Source organism: Salvelinus fontinalis, unplaced genomic scaffold, assembly GCF_029448725.1.
Source record: "Salvelinus fontinalis isolate EN_2023a unplaced genomic scaffold, ASM2944872v1 scaffold_0054, whole genome shotgun sequence".
In the NCBI taxonomy this organism is placed as follows: Eukaryota; Metazoa; Chordata; class Actinopteri; order Salmoniformes; family Salmonidae; genus Salvelinus; species Salvelinus fontinalis.
The window spans coordinates 332,485-354,669 of NW_026600263.1; the positions used below are offsets into that span (position 1 = coordinate 332,485).

Here is a 22,185-nt window from a genome sequence, read left to right on the forward strand (position 1 = left end):
CATCTATAATACAACATCTATAATATAATACAACATCTATAACACAACATCTATAATACAATACAACATCTATAATACAATACAACATCTATAATACAACATCTATAATACAATACAACATCTATAATACAACATCTATAATACAACATCTATAACACAATACAACATCTATAATACAACACAACATCTATAATACAATACAACATCTATAATACAACATCTATAATACAACATCTATAATACAACATCTATAATACAATACAACATCTATAATACAATACAACATCTGTAATACAACACAACATCTATAATACAACATCTATAATACAACATCTATAATACAATACAACATCTATAATACAACATCTATAATATAATACAACATCTATAATACAACATCTATAATACAACATCTATAACACAACATCTATAATACAACATCTATAATACAACATCTATAATACAACACAACATCTATAATACAACATCTATAATACAACATCTATAATACAATACAACATCTATAATACAACATCTATAATATAATACAACATCTATAATACAACATCTATAATACAACATCTATAACACAACATCTATAATACAATACAACATCTATAATACAACATCTATAATACAACATCTATAATACAATACAACATCTATAATACAATACAACATCTATAATACAATACAACATCTATAATACAACATCTATAATACAACACAACATCTATAATACAACATCTATAATACAACACAACATCTATAATACAACATCTATAATACAATACAACATCTATAATACAATACAACATCTATAATACAATACAACATCTATAATACAACATCTATAATACAATACAACATCTATAATACAACATCTATAATACAACATCTATAATACAATACAACATCTATAATATAATACAACATCTATAATACAATACAACATCTATAATACAACATCTATAATACAACATCTATAATACAACATCTATAATACAACATCTATAATACAACATCTATAATACAACATCTATAATACAACACAACATCTATAATACAACACAACATCTATAATACAACATTTATAATACAACATCTATAATACAACATCTATAATACAACATCTATAATACAACATCTATAATACAATACAACATCTATAATATAATACAACATCTATAATACAATACAACATCTATAATATAATACAACATCTATAATACAACATCTATAATACAACACAACATCTATAATACAATACAACATCTATAATACAACATCTATAATACAATACAACATCTATAATATAATACAACATCTATAATACAACATCTATAATACAATACAACATCTATAATACAACATCTATAATACAACACAACATCTATAATACAATACAACATCTATAATACAACATCTATAATACAACATCTATAATATAATACAACATCTATAATACAACATCTATAATACAACATCTATAATACAATACAACATCTATAATACAACATCTATAATACAATACAACATCTATAATACAACATCTATAATACAACATCTATAATATAATACAACATCTATAATACAACATCTATAATACAACATCTATAATACAACATCTATAATACAACACAACATCTATAATATAATACAACATCTATAATACAATACAACATCTATAATACAACATCTATAATACAATACAACATCTATAATACAATACAACATCTATAATACAATACAACATCTATAATACAACATCTATAATACAATACAACATCTATAATACAACACAACATCTATAATATAATACAACATCTATAATACAATACAACATCTATAATACAATACAACATCTATAATACAATACAACATCTATAATACAATACAACATCTATAATACAATACAACATCTATAATACAATACAACATCTATAATATAATACAACATCTATAACACAACATCTATAATACAATACAACATCTGTAATACAACATCTATAATACAACAGCTATAATACAATACAACAGCTATAATACAATACAACATCTATAATACAATACAACATCTATAATACAATACAACATCTATAATACAACATCTATAATACAACATCTATAATACAATACAACATCTATAATACAACATCTATAATACAACATCTATAATATAATTCAACATCTATAATACAACATCTATAATACAACATCTATAATACAACATCTATAATACAACATCTATAATACAACACAACATCTATAATATAATACAACATCTATAATACAATACAACATCTATAATACAACATCTATAATACAATACAACATCTATAATACAATACAACATCTATAATACAACATCTATAATACAATACAACATCTATAATACAACATCTATAATATAATACAACATCTATAACACAACATCTATAATACAATACAACATCTATAATACAATACAACATCTATAATACAACATCTATAATACAATACAACATCTATAATACAACATCTATAATACAACATCTATAACACAATACAACATCTATAATACAACACAACATCTATAATACAATACAACATCTATAATACAACATCTATAATACAACATCTATAATACAACATCTATAATACAATACAACATCTATAATACAATACAACATCTGTAATACAATACAACATCTATAATACAACATCTATAATACAATACAACATCTATAATACAATACAACATCTATAATACAACATCTATAATACAACATCTATAATACAATACAACATCTATAATACAATACAACATCTATAATACAACATCTATAATACAACATCTATAATACAATACAACATCTATAATACAACATCTATAATACAATACAACATCTATAATACAATACAACATCTATAATACAACATCTATAATATAATACAACATCTATAATACAATATCTATAATACAATACAACATCTATAATACAATACAACATCTATAATACAACATCTACAATACAACATCTATAAAACAACATCTATAATACAATACAACATCTAAAATACAACATCTATAATACAACATCTATAATACAACATCTATAATACAATACAACATCTATAATACAATACAACATCTATAATACAACATCTATAATACAACATCTATAATACAATACAACATCTATAATACAACATCTATAATACAATACAACATCTATAATACAATACAACATCTATAATACAACATCTATAATATAATACAACATCTATAATACAATATCTATAATACAATACAACATCTATAACACAATACAACATCTATAATACAACATCTATAATACAACATCTATAATACAACACAACATCTATAATACAATACAACATCTATAATACAATACAACATCTATAATACAACATCTATAATACAACATCTATAATACAACATCTATAATACAACATCTATAATACAACATCTAGAATACAACATCTATAATACAATACAACATCTATAATACAATACAACATATATAATACAACATCTATAATACAACATCTATAATACAATACAACATCTATAATACAATACAACATCTATAATACAACACAACATCTATAATACAATACAACATCTATAATACAATACAACATCTATAATACAACATCTATAATACAATACAACATCTTTTAAGGATTATATTTGTGTTTTTGTGTGGTTGGTAACTTAAGCAACTGTCCTCACTCTGTTCTCTGTCTCTCTCTCTCTCTCTCTCTCACTCTGTCTCTCTCTCTCTCTCTCTCCCTCTTTAGCCTTCACTCTCTCTCTCTCTCTCTCTCTCTATTCCTCTCTGTCTCTCTCTCTCTCCCTCTTTAGCCTTCACTCTCTCTCTCTCTCTCTCTCTCTCTCTCTATTCCTCTCTCTCTCTCTATTCCTCTCTGTCTCTCTCTCTCTGTCTCTCTCTCTCTCTCTCTCTTCCTCTCTCTCTATTCCTCTCTCTCTATTCCTCTCTGTCTCTCTCTCTCTGTCTCTCTCCCTCTCCACCTCTCTAGCCTTCACTCTCCCCCTCTCCCCCTCTCTCCACCTCTCTAGCCTTCACTCTCTCCCTTTCTCCCTCTCTAGCCTTCACTCTCCCCCTCTCTCACCTCTCCCCCTCTCCACCTCCCTAGCCTCCACTCTCCCCCTCTCTCACCTCTCATGTCGTATAGATTCAGTCTTCCTCAGTTTCTCCTCCCATGTCTCGTTCAGCTCAGCAATGATCTTCTCAGTCTCCTAGACAACAACCCATCAGAACCCAGAATCAGACATAGTAAACTAAACTAGTAGAGACAGAAGTCTAGTACAGTAAACTAAACTAGTAGAGACAGAAGTCTAGTACAGTAAACTAGTAAACTAGTAGAGACAGAAGTCTAGCACAGTAAACTAAACTAGTAGAGACAGAAGTCTAGTACAGTAAACTAGTAGACTAGTAGAGACAGAAGTCTAGCACAGTAAACTAAACTAGTAGAGACAGAAGTCTAGTACAGTAAACTAGTAGACTAGTAGAGACAGAAGTCTAGTACAGTAAACTAGTAGACTAGTAGAGACAGAAGTCTAGCACAGTAAACTAAACTAGTAGAGACAGAAGTCTAGCACAGTAAACTAGTAAACTAGTAGAGACAGAAGTCTAGTACAGTAAACTAGTAAACTAGTAGAGACAGAAGTCTAGCACAGTAAACTAAACTAGTAGAGACAGAAGTCTAGTACAGTAAACTAGTAGACTAGTAGAGACAGAAGTCTAGTACAGTAAACTAGTAGACTAGTAGAGACAGAAGTCTAGTACAGTAAACTAAACTAGTAGAGACAGAAGTCTAGCACAGTAAACTAGTAAACTAGTAGAGACAGAAGTCTAGTACAGTAAACTAGTAGACTAGTAGAGACAGAAGTCTAGTACAGTAAACTAGTAGACTAGTAGAGACAGAAGTCTAGTACAGTAAACTAGTAGACTAGTAGAGACAGACGTCTAGTACAGTAAACTAGTAGACTAGTAGAGACAGAAGTCTAGTACAGTAAACTAGTAGACTAGTAGAGACAGAAGTCTAGCACAGTAAACTAAACTAGTAGAGACAGAAGTCTAGTACAGTAAACTAGTAGACTAGTAGAGACAGAAGTCTAGTACAGTAAACTAGTAGACTAGTAGAGACAGAAGTCTAATACAGTAAACTAGTAGACTAGTAGAGACAGAAGTCTAGTGCAGTAAACTAGTAGACTAGTAGAGACAGAAGTCTAGTACAGTAAACTAGTAGACTAGTAGAGACAGAAGTCTAGTACAGTAAACTAGTAGACTAGTAGAGACAGAAGTCTAGTACAGTAAACTAGTAGACTAGTAGAGAGAAGTCTAGTACAGTAAACTAGTAGACTAGTAGAGACAGAAGTCTAGTACAGTAAACTAGTAGACTAGTAGAGACAGAAGTCTAGCACAGTAAACTAAACTAGTAGAGACAGAAGTCTAGTACAGTAAACTAGTAGACTAGTAGAGACAGAAGTCTAGTACAGTAAACTAGTAGACTAGTAGAGACAGAAGTCTAATACAGTAAACTAGTAGACTAGTAGAGACAGAAGTCTAGTACAGTAAACTAGTAGACTAGTAGAGACAGAAGTCTAGTACAGTAAACTAGTAGACTAGTAGAGACAGAAGTCTAGTACAGTAAACTAGTAGACTAGTAGAGACAGAAGTCTAGTACAGTAAACTAGTAGACTAGTAGAGACAGAAGTCTAGTACAGTAAACTAGTAGACTAGTAGAGACAGAAGTCTAATACAGTAAACTAGTAGACTAGTAGAGACAGAAGTCTAGTACAGTAAACTAGTAGACTAGTAGAGACAGAAGTCTAGTACAGTAAACTAGTAGACTAGTAGAGACAGAAGTCTAATACAGTAAACTAGTAGACTAGTAGAGACAGAAGTCTAGTACAGTAAACTAGTAGACTAGTAGAGACAGAAGTCTAATACAGTAAACTAGTAGACTAGTAGAGACAGAAGTCTAGTACAGTAAACTAGTAGACTAGTAGAGACAGAAGTCTAGTACAGTAAACTAGTAGACTATTAGAGACAGAAGTCTAGTACAGTAAACAGATATTGTGCAAACCTCCAGTCTCTCAGCCACCTCCTCTTTACTGATGGTCTCAACAAGCTCCTCCCCTTCAGCAAAGTCCGCCGTCATGTCATCAGTCATGTGATCAGCGCCTCCGTCAGGGGTGGAGTCTTCGTCAGGGTCAGGGGCAGAGTTAGAATCTTGGGCAGGGTTTCGTGGGGCATCTGATTGGCCGTTAGCAGTGATTGACTGGTTGGTTGGCGGGCCTGAGGGGGAGGAGCCCAGAGTACTGTTGTTGTTCACCTCTCCACCTGAGAGAGAGACAGAGAGAGAGACAGAGAGAGAGACAGAGAGACAGAGAGACAGAGAGACAGAGAGAGAGAGAGAGAGAGACAGAGAGAGAGAGAGACAGAGAGAGAGAGAGAGACAGAGAGAGAGACAGAGAGACAGAGAGACAGAGAGACAGAGAGAGAGAGAGAGAGAGACAGAGAGAGAGAGAGACAGAGAGAGAGAGAGAGACAGAGAGAGAGAGAGACAGAGAGAGAGAGAGAGACAGAGAGAGAGAGAGACAGAGAGAGAGAGAGACAGAGAGAGAGAGAGAGACACAGAGAGAGAGAGAGAGAGAGAGAGAGAGACGTGTCAGAGGTCTGTGTGTTTGTTACCTGTTACAGCCAGTAGTTCAGACAGCCCCTGTGAGAACAGCAGTGTTTGTTACCTGTTACAGCCAGTAGTTCAGACAGCCCCTGTGAGAACAGCAGGTCTCTCAGTCTGTTGACTTCTTCTTTCAGTTCTCTGATCAATCTTGCGTTGGGATCCTCATTGATTATAGCATTACACCTGATCTGCTTGGCACGGTCCGCATACCTAGAGAGAGAGAGACACACATGGAGACTGATAGACAGGCACCTGGAGACTGATAGACAGACTGATAGACAGACACATGGAGACTGATAGACAGACTGATAGACAGACTGATAGACAGACACATGGAGACTGATAGACAGGCACATGGAGACTGATAGACAGACTGATAGGCAGACAAGTGGAGACTGATAGACAGACTGATAGGCAGACAAGTGGAGACTGATATACAGACATATGGAGACTGATAGACAGACTGATATACAGACACATGGAGACTGATAGACAGACTGATATACAGACAAGTGGAGACTGATAGACAGACGGATAGGCAGACAAGTGGAGACTGATATACAGACATATGGAGACTGATAGACAGACTGATATACAGACACATGGAGACTGATAGACAGACTGATATACAGACACATGGAGACTGATAGACAGACTGATATACAGACACATGGAGACTGATAGACAGACTGATAGGCAGACAAGTGGAGACTGATAGACAGACTGATAGGCAGACAAGTGGAGACTGATATACAGACTGATAGACAGACTGATAGACAGACTGATAGACAGACTGATATACAGACTGATAGGCAGACTGATAGACAGACTGATATACAGACTGATAGGCAGACTGATAGACAGACTGATATACAGACTGATAGACAGACTGATAGACAGACTGATAGACAGACTGATAGACAGACACGTGGAGACTGATAGACAGACTGATAGACAGACTGATAGACAGACTGATAGACAGACTGATATACAGACTGATATACAGACTGATATACAGAATGATATACAGACTGATAGACAGACTGATAGACAGACTGATAGACAGACTGATATACAGACTGATATACAGACTGATAGACAGACTGATATACAGACTGATATACAGACTGATAGACAGACTGATAGACAGACACATGGAGACTGATAGACAGACTGATAGACAGACTGATATACAGACTGATATACAGACTGATAGACAGACACGTGGAGACTGATATACAGACTGATATACAGACTGATAGACAGACACATGGAGACTGATAGACAGACACATGGAGACTGATATACAGACACGTGGAGACTGATATACAGACTGATAGACAGACTGATATACAGACTGATATACAGACTGATATACAGACACGTGGAGACTGATAGACAGACACACGGAGACTGATAGACAGACTGATATACAGACTGATAGACAGACACATGGAGACTGATAGACAGACACATGGAGACTGATATACAGACTGATATACAGACTGATATACAGACTGATAGACAGACACATGGAGACTGATAGACAGACTGATAGACAGACTGATAGACAGACACATGGAGACTGATAGACAGACACATGGAGACTGATATACAGACTGATATACAGACTGATAGACAGACTGATATACAGACACATGGAGACTGATAGACAGACACATGGAGACTGATATACAGACTGATAGACAGACTGATAGACAGACTGATAGACAGACACATGGAGACTGATATACAGACTGATATACAGACTGATATACAGACTGATATACAGACTGATAGACAGACTGATATACAGACACATGGAGACTGATAGACAGACACATGGAGACTGATATACAGACTGATATACAGACTGATATACAGACTGATAGACAGACACATGGAGACTGATATACAGACTGATATACAGACACATGGAGACTGATAGACAGACTGATAGACAGACTGATAGGCAGACAAGTGGAGACTGATACACAGACATATGGAGACTGATAGACAGACTGATATACAGACACATGGAGACTGATAGACAGACTGATATACAGACACATGGAGACTGATAGACAGACTGATATACAGACACATGGAGACTGATAGACAGACTGATAGGCAGACAAGTGGAGACTGATAGACAGACTGATAGGCAGACAAGTGGAGACTGATAGACAGACACGTGGAGACTGATATACAGACTGATATACAGACTGATAGACAGACTGATATACAGACTGATAGACAGACTGATAGACAGACTGATATACAGACTGATAGGCAGACTGATAGGCAGACTGATAGACAGACTGATAGACAGACTGATATACAGACTGATATACAGACTGATAGACAGACTGATATACAGACTGATAGACAGACTGATAGACAGACTGATAGACAGACACGTGGAGACTGATAGACAGACTGATAGACAGACTGATATACAGACTGATAGACAGACTGATAGACAGACTGATAGACAGACTGATAGACAGACTGATAGACAGACTGATAGACAGACTGATAGACAGACTGATAGACAGACTGATAGACAGACTGATAGACAGACTGATAGACAGACACATGGAGACTGATAGACAGACTGATAGACAGACTGATAGACAGACTGATATACAGACTGATAGACAGACTGATATACAGACTGATAGACAGACACATGGAGACTGATAGACAGACACGTGGAGACTGATATACAGACTGATATACAGACTGATATACAGACTGATATACAGACTGATAGACAGACACATGGAGACTGATAGACAGACACATGGAGACTGATATACAGACACGTGGAGACTGATATACAGACTGATAGACAGACTGATATACAGACTGATATACAGACTGATATACAGACTGATAGACAGACACATGGAGACTGATAGACAGACACGTGGAGACTGATATACAGACTGATATACAGACTGATATACAGACTGATATACAGACTGATAGACAGACACATGGAGACTGATATACAGACACGTGGAGACTGATAGACAGACACATGGAGACTGATATACAGACTGATATACAGACTGATATACAGACTGATAGACAGACACATGGAGACTGATAGACAGACTGATAGACAGACTGATAGATAGACACATGGAGACTGATAGACAGACACATGGAGACTGATAGACAGACACATGGAGACTGATATACAGACTGATATACAGACTGATAGACAGACTGATATACAGACACATGGAGACTGATAGACAGACACATGGAGACTGATATACAGACTGATATACAGACTGATATACAGACTGATAGACAGACACATGGAGACTGATAGACAGACACATGGAGACTGATATACAGACTGATATACAGACTGATATACAGACTGATTTACAGACTGATAGACAGACACATGGAGACTGATATACAGACTGATATACAGACTGATAGACAGACACATGGAGACTGATAGACAGACACATGGAGACTGATATACAGACACGTGGAGACTGACATACAGACTGATATACAGACTGATAGACAGACACATGGAGACTGATAGACAGACACATGGAGACTGATATACAGACTGATAGACAGACTGATATACAGACTGATAGACAGACACATGGAGACTGATAGACAGACTGATAGACAGACACGTGGAGACTGATATACAGACTGATATACAGACTGATATACAGACATATGGAAACTGATATACAGACTGATAGACAGACACATGGAGACTGATATACAGACTGATAGACAGACACATGGAAACTGATAGACAGACTGATAGACAGACACATGGAGACTGATATACAGACTGATAGACAGACACGTGGAGACTGATATACAGACAGAGAGACTGATGTGGAGGGTTGAGTAGATAGCGACAGACTGATGTGGAGGGTTGAGTGGACAGAGAGACTGATGTGGAGGGTTGAGTGGACAGAGAGAGAGAGACTGATGTGGAGGGTTGAGTGGTTAGAGACAGAGAGACTGATGTGGAGGGTTGAGTGGACAGAGAGATTGATGTGGAGGGTTGAGTGGTTAGAGACAGAGAGACTGATGTGGAGGGTTGAGTGGACAGAGAGACTGATGTGGAGGGTTGAGTGGACAGAGACAGAGAGACTGATGTGGAGGGTTGAGTGGTTAGAGACAGAGAGACTGATGTGGAGGGTTGAGTGGACAGAGAGACTGATGTGGAGGGTTGAGTAGATAGAGACAGACAGACTGATGTGGAGGGTTGAGTGGTTAGAGACAGAGAGACTGATGTGGAGGGTTGAGTGGATAGAGAGACTGATGTGGAGGGTTGAGTGGACAGAGACAGAGAGACTGATGTGGAGGGTTGAGTGGTTAGAGAGACTGATGTGGAGGGTTGAGTGGTTAGAGACAGAGAGACTGATGTGGAGGGTTGAGTGGTTAGAGACAGAGAGACTGATGTGGAGGGTTGAGTGGTTAGAGACAGAGAGACTGATGTGGAGGGTTGAGTGGTTAGAGAGACTGATGTGGAGGGTTGAGTGGTTAGAGACAGAGAGACTGATGTGGAGGGTTGAGTGGACAGAGACAGAGAGACTGATGTGGAGGGTTGAGTGGTTAGAGACAGAGAGACTGATGTGGAGGGTTGAGTGGTTAGAGACAGAGAGACTGATGTGGAGGGTTGAGTGGACAGAGACAGAGAGACTGATTTGGAGGGTTGAGTGATTAGAGACAGAGAGACTGATGTGGAGGGTTGAGTGGACAGAGAGACTGATGTGGAGGGTTGAGTGGACAGAGAGACTGATGTGGAGGGTTGAGTGGTTAGAGACAGAGAGACTGATGTGGAGGGTTGAGTGGTTAGAGACAGAGAGACTGATGTGGAGGGTTGAGTGGTTAGAGACAGAGAGACTGATGTGGAGGGTTGAGTGGTTAGAGACAGAGAGACTGATGTGGAGGGTTGAATGGTTAGAGACAGAGAGACTGATGTGGAGGGTTGAGTGGACAGAGACAGAGAGACTGATGTGGAGGGTTGAGTGGACAGAGACAGAGAGACTGATGTGGAGGGTTGAGTGGTTAGAGACAGAGAGACTGATGTGGAGGGTTGAGTGGACAGAGACTGATGTGGAGGGTTGAGTGGTTAGAGACAGACTGATGTGGAGGGTTGAGTGGACAGAGACAGAGAGACTGATGTGGAGGGTTGAGTGGACAGAGACAGAGAGACTGATGTGGAGGGTTGAGTGGTTAGAGACAGAGAGACTGATGTGGAGGGTTGAGTGGACAGAGAGACTGATGTGGAGGGTTGAGTGGTTAGAGACAGAGAGACTGATGTGGAGGGTTGAGTGGACAGAGAGACTGATGTGGAGGGTTGAGTGGACAGAGACAGAGAGACTGATGTGGAGGGTTGAGTAGACAGAGACAGAGAGACTGATGTGGAGGGTTGAGTGGTTAGAGACAGAGAGACTGATGTGGAGGGTTGAGTGGACAGAGACAGAGAGACTGATGTGGAGGGTTGAGTGGACAGAGACAGAGAGACTGATGTGGAGGGTTGAGTGGTTAGAGACAGAGAGACTGATGTGGAGGGTTGAGTGGATAGAGACAGAGAGACTGATGTGGAGGGTTGAGTGGTTAGAGACAGAGAGACTGATGTGGAGGGTTGAGTGGTTAGAGACAGAGAGACTGATGTGGAGGGTTGAGTGGTTAGAGACAGAGAGACTGATGTGGAGGGTTGAGTGGTTAGAGACAGAGAGACTGATGTGGAGGGTTGAGTGGACAGAGAGACTGATGTGGAGGGTTGAGTGGTTAGAGACAGAGAGACTGATGTGGAGGGTTGAGTGGACAGAGAGACTGATGTGGAGGGTTGAGTGGATAGAGAGACTGATGTGGAGGGTTGAGTGGACAGAGAGACTGATGTGGAGGGTTGAGTAGATAGAGACAGAGAGACTGATGTGGAGGGTTGAGTGGTTAGAGACAGAGAGACTGATGTGGAGGGTTGAGTGGTTAGAGACAGAGAGACTGATGTGGAGGGTTGAGTGGTTAGAGACAGACTGATGTGGAGGGTTGAGTGGACAGAGACAGTGAGACTGATGTGGAGGGTTGAGTGGTTAGAGACAGAGAGACTGATGTGGAGGGTTGAGTGGTTAGAGACAGAGAGACTGATGTGGAGGGTTGAGTGGACAGAGAGACTGATGTGGAGGGTTGAGTAGATAGAGACAGAGAGACTGAAGTGGAGGGTTGAGTGGACAGAGAGACTGATGTGGAGGGTTGAGTGGTTAGAGAAAGACTGATGTGGAGGGTTGAGTGGACAGAGAGACTGATGTGGAGGGTTGAGTGGACAGAGACAGAGAGACTGATGTGGAGGGTTGAGTGGTTAGAGACAGAGAGACTGATGTGGAGGGTTGAGTGGACAGAGACAGAGAGACTGATGTGGAGGGTTGAGTGGACAGAGACAGAGAGACTGATGTGGAGGGTTGAGTGGTTAGAGAGACTGATGTGGAGGGTTGAGTGGTTAGAGACAGAGAGACTGATGTGGGGGGTTGAGTGGTTAGAGAGACTGATGTGGAGGGTTGAGTGGTTAGAGACAGAGAGACTGATGTGGAGGGTTGAGTGGACAGAGAGACTGATGTGGAGGGTTGAGTGGTTAGAGACAGAGAGACTGATGTGGAGGGTTGAGTAGACAGAGAGACTGATGTGGAGGGTTGAGTAGACAGAGACAGAGAGACTGATGTGGAGGGTTGAGTGGTTAGAGACAGAGAGACTGATGTGGAGGGTTGAGTGGACAGAGACAGAGAGACTGATGTGGAGGGTTGAGTGGACAGAGACAGAGAGACTGATGTGGAGGGTTGAGTGGTTAGAGACAGAGAGACTGATGTGGAGGGTTGAGTGGATAGAGACAGAGAGACTGATGTGGAGGGTTGAGTGGTTAGAGACAGAGAGACTGATGTGGAGGGTTGAGTGGACAGAGACAGAGAGACTGATGTGGAGGGTTGAGTGGTTAGAGAGACTGATGTGGAGGGTTGAGTGGTTAGAGACAGAGAGACTGATGTGGAGGGTTGAGTGGTTAGAGACAGAGAGACTGATGTGGAGGGTTGAGTGGTTAGAGACAGAGAGACTGATGTGGAGGGTTGAGTGGACAGAGACAGAGAGACTGATGTGGAGGGTTGAGTGGACAGAGAGACTGATGTGGAGGGTTGAGTAGTTAGAGACAGAGAGACTGATGTGGAGGGTTGAGTGGACAGAGACAGAGAGACTGATGTGGAGGGTTGAGTGGTTAGAGACAGAGAGACTGATGTGGAGGGTTGAGTGGACAGAGAGACTGATGTGGAGGGTTGAGTGGACAGAGACAGAGAGACTGATGTGGAGAGTTGAGTGGTTAGAGACAGAGAGAGTGATGTGGAGGGTTGAGTGGACAGAGAGACTGATGTGGAGGGTTGAGTGGATAGAGAGACTGATGTGGAGGGTTGAGTGGACAGAGAGACTGATGTGGAGGGTTGAGTGGTTAGAGACAGAGAGACTGATGTGGAGGGTTGAGTGGACAGAGACAGAGAGACTGATGTGGAGGGTTGAGTGGATAGAGAGACTGATGTGGAGGGTTGAGTGGACAGAGAGACTGATGTGGAGGGTTGAGTGGTTAGAGAGACTGATGTGGAGGGTTGAGTGGTTAGAGACAGAGAGACTGATGTGGAGGGTTGAGTGGTTAGAGACAGAGAGACTGATGTGGAGGGTTGAGTGGTTAGAGACAGAGAGACTGATGTGGAGGGTTGAGTGGTTAGAGACAGACAGACTGATGTGGAGGGTTGAGTGGACAGAGACAGAGAGACTGATGTGGAGGGTTGAGTGGTTAGAGACAGAGAGACTGATGTGGAGGGTTGAGTGGACAGAGAGACTGATGTGGAGGGTTGAGTGGACAGCGAGACTGATGTGGAGGGTTGAGTGGACAGAGACAGAGAGACTGATGTGGAGGGTTGAGTGGTTAGAGACAGAGAGACTGATGTGGAGGGTTGAGTGGTTAGAGACAGACTGATGTGGAGGGTTGAGTGGACAGAGAGACTGATGTGGAGGGTTGAGTGGACAGAGACAGAGAGACTGATGTGGAGGGTTGAGTGGACAGAGAGACTGATGTGGAGGGTTGAGTGGTTAGAGACAGAGAGACTGATGTGGAGGGTTGAGTGGTTAGAGACAGAGAGACTGATGTGGAGGGTTGAGTGGACAGAGACAGAGAGACTGATGTGGAGGGTTGAGTGGTTAGAGACAGAGAGACTGATGTGGAGGGTTGAGTGGTTAGAGACAGAGAGACTGATGTGGAGGGTTGAGTGGTTAGAGACAGAGAGACTGATGTGGAGGGTTGAGTGGACAGAGAGACTGATGTGGAGGGTTGAGTGGTTAGAGACAGAGAGACTGATGTGGAGGGTTGAGTGGACAGAGACAGAGAGACTGATGTGGAGGGTTGAGTGGTTAGAGACAGAGAGACTGATGTGGAGGGTTGAGTGGACAGAGACAGAGAGACTGATGTGGAGGTTTGAGTGGTTAGAGACAGAGAGACTGATGTGGAGGGTTGAGTGGACAGAGACAGAGAGACTGATGTGGAGGGTTGAGTGGACAGAGAGACTGATGTGGAGGGTTGAGTGGTTAGAGACAGAGAGACTGATGTGGAGGGTTGAGTAGATAGAGACAGACTGATGTGGAGGGTTGAGTGGTTAGAGACAGAGAGACTGATGTGGAGGGTTGAGTGGACAGAGAGACTGATGTGGAGGGGTGAGTGGACAGAGAGACTGATGTGGAGGGTTGAGTGGACAGAGAGACTGATGTGGAGGGTTGAGTGGTTAGAGACAGAGAGACTGATGTGGAGGGTTGAGTGGTTAGAGACAGAGAGACTGATGTGGAGGGTTGAGTGGACAGAGACAGAGAGACTGATGTGGAGGGTTGAGTGGACAGAGAGACTGATGTGGAGGGTTGAGTGGTTAGAGACAGAGAGACTGATGTGGAGGGTTGAGTAGATAGAGACAGACTGATGTGGAGGGTTGAGTGGTTAGAGACAGAGAGACTGATGTGGAGGGTTGAGTGTACAGAGAGACTGATGTGGAGGGGTGAGTGGACAGAGAGACTGATGTGGAGGGTTGAGTGGACAGAGAGACTGATGTGGAGGGTTGAGTGGTTAGAGACAGAGAGACTGATGTGGAGGGTTGAGTGGTTAGAGACAGAGAGACTGATGTGGAGGGTTGAGTGGTTAGAGACAGAGAGACTGATGTGGAGGGTTGAGTGGACAGAGACAGAGAGACTGATGTGGAGGGTTGAGTGGTTAGAGACAGAGAGACTGATGTGGAGGGTTGAGTGGTTAGAGACAGAGAGACTGATGTGGAGGGTTGAGTGGACAGAGACAGAGAGACTGATGTGGAGGGTTGAGTAGATAGAGACAGAGAGACTGATGTGGAGGGTTGAGTGGTTAGAGACAGAGAGACTGATGTGGAGGGTTGAGTGGTTAGAGACAGAGAGACTGATGTGGAGGGTTGAGTGGTTAGAGACAGAGAGACTGATGTGGAGGGTTGAGTGGACAGAGACAGAGAGACTGATGTGGAGGGTTGAGTGGTTAGAGACAGAGAGACTGATGTGGAGGGTTGAGTGGACAGAGACAGAGAGACTGATGTGGAGGGTTGAGTGGTTAGAGACAGAGAGACTGATGTGGAGGGTTGAGTGGACAGAGAGACTGATGTGGAGGGTTGAGTGGACAGAGACAGAGAGACTGATGTGGAGGGTTGAGTAGATAGAGACAGAGAGACTGATGTGGAGGGTTGAGTGGTTAGAGACAGAGAGACTGATGTGGAGGGTTGAGTGGTTAGAGACAGAGAGACTGATGTGGAGGGTTGAGTGGACAGAGAGACTGATGTGGAGGGTTGAGTGGACAGAGACAGAGAGACTGATGTGGAGGGTTGAGTGGACAGAGACAGAGAGACTGATGTGGAGGGTTGCGTGGACAGAGAGACTGATGTGGAGGGTTGAGTGGATAGAGAGACTGATGTGGAGGGTTGAGTGGTTAGAGACAGAGAGACTGATGTGGAGGGTTGAGTGGTTAGAGACAGAGAGACTGATGTGGAGGGTTGAGTGGTTAGAGACAGAGAGACTGATGTGGAGGGTTGAGTGGTTAGAGACAGAGAGACTGATGTGGAGGGTTGAGTGGTTAGAGACAGAGAGACTGATGTGGAGGGTTGAGTGGACAGAGACAGAGAGACTGATGTGGAGGGTTGAGTGGTTAGAGACAGAGAGACTGATGTGGAGGGTTGAGTGGTTAGAGACAGAGAGACTGATGTGGAGGGTTGAGTGGTTAGAGACAGAGAGACTGATGTGGAGGGTTGAGTAGACAGAGAGACTGATGTGGAGGGTTGAGTGGTTAGAGACAGAGAGACTGATGTGGAGGGTTGAGTGGACAGAGAGACTGATGTGGAGGGTTGAGTGGACAGAGACAGAGAGACTGATGTGGAGGGTTGAGTGGTTAGAGACAGACTGATGTGGAGGGTTGAGTGGACAGATAGACTGATGTGGAGGGTTGAGTGGTTAGAGACAGAGAGACTGATGTGGAGGGTTTAGTGGACAGAGAGACTGATGTGGAGGGTTGAGTGGCCAGAGAGACTGATGTGGAGGATTGAGTGGTTAGAAACAGAGAGACTGATGTGGAGGGTTGAGTAAATAGAGACAGAGAGACTGATGTGGAGGGTTGAGTGGACAGAGAGACTGATGTGGAGGGTTGAGTGGACAGAGAGACTGATGTGGAGGGTTGAGTGGTTAGAGACAGAGAGACTGATGTGGAGGGTTGAGTAGATAGAGAGACTGATGTGGAGGGTTGAGTGGTTAGAGACAGAGAGACTGATGTGGAGGGTTGAGTGGTTAGAGACAGAGAGACTGATGTGGAGGGTTGAGTGGACAGAGACAGAGAGACTGATGTGGAGGGTTGAGTGGTTAGAGACAGAGAGACTGATGTGGAGGGTTGAGTGGACAGAGAGACTGATGTGGAGGGTTGAGTGGACAGAGAGACTGATGTGGAGGGTTGAGTGGACAGAGAGACTGATGTGGAGGGTTGAGTAGATAGAGACAGAGAGGGAGAGAGGGAGAGATGTCTACCTGAGTGTACTGAGTGTTTCTTCATAGTTAATGTCTGCTGGACTGAGAGCTGCTATCATCGCTGTCCTGGAGTTACCACCTGACACAGAGAGACAGGTTTATATATCACATAGACCCCCCCCTCCATCCATCCTCTGTCCTGGAGTTACCATAGAGACAGAGAGACAGGTTTATATATCACATAGACCCCCCCCTCCATCCATCCTCTGTCCTGGAGTTACCATAGAGACAGAGAGACAGGTTTATATATCACATAGACCCCCCCTCCATCCATCCTCTGTCCTGGAGTTACCATAGAGACAGATAAATGTCCAGCAGGACTCTCACCTAGGTTCTCTTTCAGTAGCCAGGTGAGGACCGAGTCTCTGTAGGGGATAAAGTCGGACTTCCTCTTCTTACTGCTCTGCATTTCAGCCAGAGCAGAGATGACCTTCCCCAGCGTGGTGAGAGACTTGTTGATGTTAGCGCCTTCCTTCAACCTCAAGCCCTTTGCCCCCGACGAGTCGGCTCTCTCACTACCAGCTAGGTCCACCAGACTCACCTTACTGACCTGGAGAGAATAACATGGTTAATACCTGACCCCTGACCTCTAGGTCCACCAGACTCACCTTACTGACCTGGAGACAATAACATGGTTAACCCCTGACCTCTAGGTCCACCAGACTCACCTTACTGACCTGGAGAGAATAACATGGTTAACCCCTGACCTCTAGGTCCACCAGACTCACCTTACTGACCTGGAGACAATAACATGGTTAACCCCTGACCTCTAGGTCCACCAGACTCACCTTACTGACCTGGAGAGAATAACATGGTTAATACCTAACCCCTGACCTCTAGGTCCACCAGACTCACCTTACTGACCTGGAGAGAATAACATGGTTAATACCTGACCCCTGACCTCTAGGTCCACCAGACTCACCTTACTGACCTGGAGACAATAACATGGTTAATACCTGACCCCTGACCTCTAGGTCCACCAGACTCACCTTACTGACCTGGAGACAATAACATGGTTAACCCCTGACCTCTAGGTCCACCAGACTCACCTTACTGACCTGGAGAGAATAACATGGTTAATACCTGACCCCTGACCTCTAGGTCCACCAGACTCACCTTACTGACCTGGAGACAATAACATGGTTAATACCTGACCCCTGACCTCTAGGTCCACCAGACTCACCTTACTGACCTGGAGAGAATAACATGGTTAATACCTGACCCCTGACCTCTAGGTCCACCAGACTCACCTTACTGACCTGGAGACAATAACATGGTTAATACCTGACCCCTGACCTCTAGGTCCACCAGACTCACCTTACTGACCTGGAGACAATAACATGGTTAATACCTGACCCCTGACCTCTAGGTCCACCAGACTCACCTTACTGACCTGGAGACAATAACATGTTTAACCCCTGACCCCTGACCTCTAGGTCCACCAGACTCACCTTACTGACCTGGAGACAATAACATGGTTAACCCCTGACCTCTAGGTCCACCAGACTCACCTTACTGACCTGGAGACAATAACATGGTTAACCCCTGACCCCTGACCTCTAGGTCCACCAGACTCACCTTACTGACCTGGAGACAATAACATGGTTAACCCCTGACCTCTAGGTCCACCAGACTCACCTTACTGACCTGGAGACAATAACATGGTTAATACCTAACCCCTGACCTCTAGGTCCACCAGACTCACCTTACTGACCTGGAGACAATAACATGGTTAATACCTGACCCCTGACCTCTAGGTCCACCAGACTCACCTTACTGACCTGGAGACAATAACATGGTTAATACCTGACCCCTGACCTCTAGGTCCACCAGACTCACCTTACTGACCTGGAGACAATAACATGGTTAATACCTGACCCCTGACCTCTAGGTCCACCAGACTCACCTTACTGACCTGGAGACAATAACATGGTTAACCCCTGACCTCTAGGTCCACCAGACTCACCTTACTGACCTGGAGACAATAACATGGTTAATACCTGACCCCTGACCTCTAGGTCCACCAGACTCACCTAACTGACCTGGAGACAATAACATGGTTAATACCTGACCCCTGACCTCTAGGTCCACCAGACTCACCTAACTGACCTGGAGACAATAACATGGTTAATACCTAACCCCTGACCTCTAGGTCCACCAGACTCACCTTACTGACCTGGAGACAATAACATGGTTAATACCTGACCCCTGACCTCTAGGTCCACCAGACTCACCTTACTGACCTGGAGACAATAACATGGTTAACCCCTGACCTCTAGGTCCACCAGACTCACCTTACTGACCTGGAGACAATAACATGGTTAACCCCTGACCCCTGACCTCTAGGTCCACCAGACTCACCTTACTGACCTGGAGACAATAACATGGTTAACCCCTGACCTCTAGGTCCACCAGACTCACCTTACTGACCTGGAGACAATAACATGGTTAATACCTAACCCCTGACCTCTAGGTCCACCAGACTCACCTTACTGACCTGGAGACAATAACATGGTTAACCCCTGACCTCTAGATCCACCAGACTCACCTTACTGACCTGGAGACAATAACATGGTTAACCCCTGACCTCTAGGTCCACCAGACTCACCTTACTGACCTGGAGACAATAACATGGTTAACCCCTGACCTCTAGGTCCACCAGACTCACCTTACTGACCTGGAGACAATAACATGGTTAATACCTGACCTCTAGGTCCACCAGACTCACCTTACTGACCTGGAGACAATAACATGGTTAACCCCTGACCCCTGACCTCTAGGTCCACCAGACTCACCTTACTGACCTGGAGACAATAACATGGTTAACCCCTGACCTCTAGGTCCACCAGACTCACCTTACTGACCTGGAGACAATAACATGGTTAATACCTGACCCCTGACCTCTAGGTCCACCAGACTCACCTTACTGACCTGGAGACAATAACATGGTTAACCCCTGACCTCTAGGTCCACCAGACTCACCTTACTGACCTGGAGACAATAACATGGTTAACCCCTGACCTCTAGGTCCACCAGACTCACCTTACTGACCTGGAGACAATAACATGGTTAATACCTGACCCCTGACCTCTAGGTCCACCAGACTCACCTTACTGACCTGGAGACAATAACATGGTTAATACCTGACCTCTAGGTCCACCAGACTCACCTTACATTCCTACCAGCTCCTCTTCCTCATCACCAGAGTTAAAGTACATTCCTACCAGCCCCCCCCCTCCTCATCACCAGAGTTAAAGTACATTCCTACCAGCCCCCCCCCTCCTCTTCCTCATCACCAGAGTTAAAGTACATTCCTACCAGCCCCCCCCCCTCCTCATCACCAGAGTTAAAGTACATTCCTACCAGCCCCCCCCCCCCTCCTCATCACCAGAGTTAAAGTACATTCCTACCAGCCCCCCCCCCCCTCCTCATCACCAGAGTTAAAGTACATTCCTACCAGCCCCCCCCCCCCCCCCCCCCACCCCCCCCCCACCCTCCTCATCACCAGAGTTAAAGTACATTCCTACCAGCCCCCCCCCCCCCCCCCCCCTACTACCTTCTCCGTGTCCAGGGAGGTGTTGGTCTCTTTGTTTCACACCAACACCTAAACACACCTAACACACACACCTTACACACACACACACACCTTACACACACACCTAAACACACCTAACACACACACCTTACACACACACACCTTACACACACGCCTAAACACACCTAACACACACACCTAACACACACACCTAACACACACACCTTATACACCTAACACACACACCTAACACACACACACCTTATACACCTAACACACACACCTAACACACACACACCTTATACACCTAACACACACACCTTATACACCTAACACACACACCTAACACACACACACCTTATACACCTAACACACACACACCTTATACACCTAACACACACACCTAACACACACACCTAACACACACACCTTATACACCTAACACACACACCTAACACACACACACCTTATACACCTAACACACACACCTTATACACCTAACACACACACCTAACACACACACACCTTATACACCTAACACACACACCTTATACACCTAACACACACACCTAACACACACACCTAACACACACACCTTATACACCTAACACACACACCTAACACACACACCTAACACACACACCTTATACACCTAACACACACACCTTTCACACACACCTAACACACACACCTAACACACACACCTAACACACACACCTAACACACACACCTTACACACACACCTTATACACCTAACACACACACCTAACACACACACCTTATACACCTAACACACACACCTAACACACACACCTAACACACAC

The 22,185-nt window shown here is 43.0% G+C and overlaps 1 protein-coding gene across 1 annotated transcript in view; it reads right to left on the bottom strand.

The window, feature by feature from the left end:
- LOC129842577 (kinesin-like protein KIF1C) overlaps positions 1 to 22,185 on the bottom strand; it is a gene marked incomplete at its 3' end in the record, with an annotated part of 100,257 nt that overhangs the window by 45,941 nt on the left and 32,131 nt on the right. The window contains 5 exon segments of the mRNA XM_055911189.1: positions 4,188 to 4,267; positions 6,121 to 6,377; positions 6,782 to 6,930; positions 17,827 to 17,905; positions 18,154 to 18,376. Of these exon segments, the coding sequence (XP_055767164.1) occupies positions 4,188 to 4,267; positions 6,121 to 6,377; positions 6,782 to 6,930; positions 17,827 to 17,905; positions 18,154 to 18,376 (788 nt within the window).